Source organism: Dipodomys ordii, unplaced genomic scaffold (genome assembly GCF_000151885.1).
Source record: "Dipodomys ordii isolate 6190 unplaced genomic scaffold, Dord_2.0 Scaffold103, whole genome shotgun sequence".
NCBI classification, from domain to species: domain Eukaryota; kingdom Metazoa; phylum Chordata; class Mammalia; order Rodentia; family Heteromyidae; genus Dipodomys; species Dipodomys ordii.
The window spans coordinates 2,819,705-2,824,764 of NW_012267319.1; the positions used below are offsets into that span (position 1 = coordinate 2,819,705).

Here is a 5,060-nt window from a genome sequence, read left to right on the forward strand (position 1 = left end):
CCAGCAGCCCTCACCGCCGTTGGTAGCTTGGCCCCACGCGAGCCGAGAACGGGCTCCGTGCTCATTGCGCCCTCAGTTCTCAGCCCCCCCCCCCCGCCCCCGTCATCTGCGCGTTCACGCCCCTGGGAACAGGGCCTCCACCTGGCGTCGGGAAGCTCAGCAGGGATCTCGGCTACGTCCCTCCTTTGCTAGCCTAGCTGTTCGGCCTCACCGTCGAGGAAGGCCTCCGCTGCCAGTTACCACCGCCTTCACTACCCTGCTCACTCACCCTGCCTGCGTTCTGCCTATTGTCGGGAGTGTGAAGGCATGGGGAAGAACTGCAGGCTTGCGGGTTGCAGTGTCCCCCACGGCCTGCCCGGTCCAGAGTTCCCCCGGTCACGCTCAGGAGTCCTCTAGTCTAACGTCGCTGTTACTGTGCAGGTGGCTTCACACACGACGAGTTGCTGAAGATATGGAAGGGGCTCTTCTACTGCATGTGGATGCAGGACAAGCCGCTCTTGCAGGTGAGCCTCGGGGAAGAGTGGATGGGGGACTCGAGCACATGGCTGGCCACATAGCAGGGCCAGAGGTGCTGGAGAGGGCCACGCAACAGAACCTGCCCGTTCTGGCAGCTGCCAGGGTCCTGGCCTTTGGTGGCACTGGCTGAGGACTAGCATGGCTTATTACCATGGTGACACTGGCAGGAGGCCCTGCAGGTCAGGTGGGTTTCATGTGTGTCCTGATTTGGTTGAAATCCAGTTGTGTGTGCGTGCCTGCCTGTGTGCATGCTGTTACTGGGATTTGAACTCAGGACCCCTCTCTTGTTTGGTTTTTTCCGCTTATGGCTGGCACTCTACTACATGAGCCGTACCTTTTCTTCTGGCTTTTTGCTGGTTAACTGGACATAGAGTTTCATGGATTTATCTGCCTGGACAGGCTCCAGACTGTCGTCTTCAGATCTCAGCCATCCAAGTAGCTAGGGTTACAGGCATGGAGATTATAGAACCTGGAGAAAGAGTTTTGAAATAATAGAATTCAAGGGACAGAATAAAAGGCTCCCGGGGAGCTTATGTGCAAAGAGAAGCCATGTTCTAGGCCTGCTAAGCAACTGTCCCAAGAGGAGGTTCTGGAGCCTTCCTTGTTGCAGATGTTTCCAGTGATGCTTGGTACCAGGAGGCATGCACACCCTGGATGTGGTTGGCCTTGCTTCCTGATGCAAGGTGGCTGTGTCCCGTGGCTTCCATTTCCCCCAGCTCCTGGGACAGGACAGCCTGAGTGCCCCGCGATGGTGGTGACTGCTGTTGTTTATGGGGCGGTCATCGCCCTGGCTTCAGTGGAGAAGCAGAAAACTGGTCCCTTAGGCCGAGCCCTGAGAGGCCAGTTCTCTTTGCTGAGTGAATGGACAGTGGTGTGTTGACCTACTGTGTGCAATGTGCTTCAGGACCTGAGGGAGTTTTTGTTCTTTCTTGCACAGGAAGAACTGGGAAAGACCATTGCCCAGCTCATTCATGCATTTCAGACCACTGAGGCACGTGAGTACACACAGCTGAACGTAAGCAAGCTCCAGAGTCTCCGAGGCTCAAAGGCACACAGCACAGACCTTTATGTTCCAAGACCTGGAGTTGCACATCCTGGGTAGCATGTGCTCCCAGTGCTCTGCCTGTGCTCGCTTATATGTAGATTCAGCTTTGGAACGACAGGCGGGGTCCTGCATTCTGCAGTGCAAAGGAAAAGCTAGTGTGGTAGTGTAGAATTAGACTCCATAGTAGCAGTGAATATTGGGTGTAACTCCTTTGTTTTTTTCTGACCAAGATGAGTAGTTCTCACCTTGCCCACTCATTGGACTCCTCCGGCAGCCTTTAAATGTCCTGATGTCCATACGCTGGTCCAGTGAAGCCCAGCTGTGGGGCTGCAGCCTGGGCGTCACGTCCTGGGCTGAGGGCAGCCTGATGCGGGACAGTAGGGCCCGTGCTGTGGGGCTGCAGCCTGGGCGTCCGCGTCCTGGGCTGAGGGCAGCCTGATGCGGGACAGTAGGGCCCGTGCTGTGGGGCTGCAGCCTGGGCGTCCGCGTCCTGGGCTGAGGGCAGCCTGATGCGGGACAGTAGGGCCGTGTTGTGGGCAGCGCCTGTGGTTGTGGCTTCTCCTCACATCGTAGTCAGCAAGACAGTGGTGAGCACACAGTTGGTAAGAATCTGTCTTCGTCTCTCTTTTTGGGTGTTTGAGATGTGAGGGCTAGAACCTGGGGCCTTGCACAGGCCCCTGGTGGTCTTTGTCTGATTGTTGATTCTGTATCTGGGGTTGGAGCAATCAGTCATGCTGCCTCCATGACCCCTCCTGCCAGTCCTGCTGCAGCCGGAGGCCCTCAGCCCAGCCCGCCGCGGCAGACGGCCCCGTTCCCACTTCTCTTGCTGTCCATATTGTTCCCTCTGTGCCTTTTTTTTTTTTTGTCAGTGGTCTTGAACTCTGGGCCTGGGCACTGCTCCTGAGCTCTTCCGCTCAAGGCGAGCACTCTACCACTTGAGCCACAGCACCACTTCCAGATTTCTGGTGGTTAATTGGAGATGAGTCTCATGGATTTTACTGCTCAGGCTGGCATTGAACTGGGATCCTCAGATCTCAGCCTTCTGAGCAGCTAGGATGACAGGTGCCTAGCTCCGCTGAGCCTTTTTTGGGAAAACACTGTTGCAGTTTTGCTGAGCTACGCTGTGTTCTCTCTGCAATGCCTAAAGCAAGACTGTGGTTACTGATTTGTTTCTTGAAGTACTAGAGATTGAACGCAGAGCCTTGTGCGTGCTAGGGGGAGTACTGTGCCGTTGATCCCCAGCCCCATTGCCAGCCTCATGCCTCAGCGCAGTGCACCAGCTGGGAAAGGCCAGGCTGCCTGCCTTCTGAGAAGCTGGCACTTCCTGGGGAAGGCTGCCCCCATCCCATCTCCCCCCACCACCCGCCCGCTATGGTGTTAACTGGGCTCTCTCTTTCTAGGGCACCTGTTCTTACAGGCCTTTTGGCAGACTATGAACCGAGAGTGGGCCGGCATCGACAGACTGCGCCTGGACAAGTTCTACATGGTGAGGGCGTACACCCAGGCTGAGCTCAGTGGTCTGGGATTGACCCTGTCCAAGCCCAGCAGGTGTCGTCCCCAAAATGCATAAGTGGAGTTGACAGCACCTCCTGGTGGAGTTGGCAATGAACCTTGGGGACGTTGCCTGAGGGGCTGTGGCCAGCAGCACCAGGTTGGGCTTACTCTGGGCCTGGCCCCCCATGGTGTGCTGCTCAAGCAGCTGCTCTGGCTCCGGCTCTCCCTTCAGGTCATCCTGTCTTGACATCTCGGACACAGGTTGTTGGTTAGGTTTTTTCTATGCTGGGGACTTAACTTGGTTGTGCATGCCAGGCAGGTGCCCTGCCGCTGCGCCCAGCCCCCAGCCCTGGAGGCAGTGTTGTTACTGCAGGGCCCCGCATTGCTGTGGCTGATGAAAGGCTGGAACAAGGCGCCTCCCCAGACCAGGCCGGGTGCACGGGTACAGGCTGCGGAGTGTCGGGGGGACACGAGGTCAGCCCAGCCAGGTGCCACCTTTGTGCGTGTCATTCTGCAAGACGTGGTCCTGAGCAACGTCCCCATGCTGAGATGGCATAGCTGGGTGAATGCTGGGGCCCAGCAAAAGCTGTTGATCTGCAAGGCCTGTGCCTGCCCCTCTGTAGCCCAGTCCAGCCACTGGGCCTGGTTCTGGGTTGACCCTCTGAGGAACGTGACGGGGCACACTGCAGGCCCACAGGGTGCCAGGAGCGGGGCTCCAGCTGCGCACGAGCTCCTACACAGGCTGCCAGGCTGCATGTCCCTGGTGTCCCTTTTTCCTGTGATCTGACCTACAGTGGACATGTGGTGTTTATCTGTGGAGGAAGAAAAACCCCTCCCCTCCACTTCCTTCCCCTCCCCTCCACTCTACTTCCCTCCCCTCCCCCCCCCCCCCCCCCCCCCCCCCCCCCCCCCCCCCCCCCCCCCCCCCCCCCCCCTCCCCCCTCCCCCCCTCTATTCTACTTCCCTCCCCTCCTCTCCCCTCCCAAAGGCTCTGGTGGGCTGTGCTGTGCTTCTGCTAACTGAGTCCTTCTGTGCCCAAGCTCATGCGGATGGTCCTGAACGAGTCCTTCAAGGCTGTGAAGAGCGGAGGATGGGAAGAGCGGTGAGTCGCCCAGCGAGGGGGCTCAGGCAGTGCGGAAGCACACCCTTTCTCTGGTAGGGAGATGTTGTACCTCTAAAGATACTGGAAGTGAAAGCATTTGTTTCTTTTTGTGTCGGCACTGGGGCTTGAACTCAGGGCTTTTTGCTCTCACTTGGGTTTTTCTACTGAAGGCTGGTGTTCTACCATGTGAGGTGTACTTCCATTTCCAGCTCTTTGCTGGTTAATTGGAAATGAGAGTCTCGTGGACTTTTCTGCCCCAGGCTGGCTTCAAACTGTCATCCTTAGATCTCAGCCTTCTGAGTAGCTAAGGTATAGCTGTAAACCAGTGCAGGGCAGTGAAGGCTTTTTTTTTTTTTTGGTCGGTCGTGGGGCTTGAACTCTGGGCCTGGGCGCTGTCCCTGCGCTCTTCAGCTCAAGGCGAGTACTCCACCACTTGAGCTACAGCACCACTTCCAGTTTTCTATGGTTTATTGGAGATAAGAGTTTCATGGACTTTTCTGCCTGGGCTGGCTTTGAACCGTGATCCTCAGATCTCAGCCTCCTGAGTAGTTGCCATGAGAGTCTTGGGAAGACCCTTGGTCTCTTCCCCCCCCCGGGCTGTCTCCTGCTGGCCTCTGGGCATCTGTCTCTTGGTTTTGCACCAGATGTTCCTTCTTTCTGAGGCTGATAGCGCCTTGGTGTTTTCTGCTGTCGCTGCTGTTGAGGGGCTTTGGGAAAAGCCCTTCCCAGTCCCAGGTGGGAGCTTGCACTGTCAGCACTCTAGTTTGGGGTGCGCCTAGACGGCTTCCTATCTCGCACTCTCTGTCAGCACTCTAGTTTGGGGTGCGCCTAGACGGCTTCCTGTCTCGCGCTCTCTGTCAGCACTCTAGTTTGGGGTGCGCCTAGACGGCTTCCTATCTCGCG

At 57.2% G+C, this 5,060-nt stretch overlaps 2 protein-coding genes across 2 annotated transcripts in view; one reads left to right on the top strand and one right to left on the bottom strand.

Moving 5' to 3' along the window:
• Cstb (cystatin B (stefin B)) overlaps nt 1–65 on the bottom strand; it is an 8,019-nt gene extending 7,954 nt beyond the window's left edge. The window contains exon 1 of the mRNA XM_013027355.1: nt 15–65. Within this exon, the coding sequence (XP_012882809.1) occupies nt 15–65 (51 nt within the window). The remainder of the gene's footprint in view (nt 1–14) is intronic.
• A 241-nt stretch (nt 66–306) lies between these two features.
• Rrp1 (ribosomal RNA processing 1) overlaps nt 307–5,060 on the top strand; it is a 10,430-nt gene continuing 5,676 nt past the window's right edge. The window contains exons 1-5 of the mRNA XM_013027356.1: nt 307–331; nt 421–503; nt 1,454–1,511; nt 2,962–3,047; nt 4,096–4,157. Coding sequence (XP_012882810.1) covers nt 307–331; nt 421–503; nt 1,454–1,511; nt 2,962–3,047; nt 4,096–4,157 — 314 coding nt within the window. The remainder of the gene's footprint in view (nt 332–420; nt 504–1,453; nt 1,512–2,961; nt 3,048–4,095; nt 4,158–5,060) is intronic.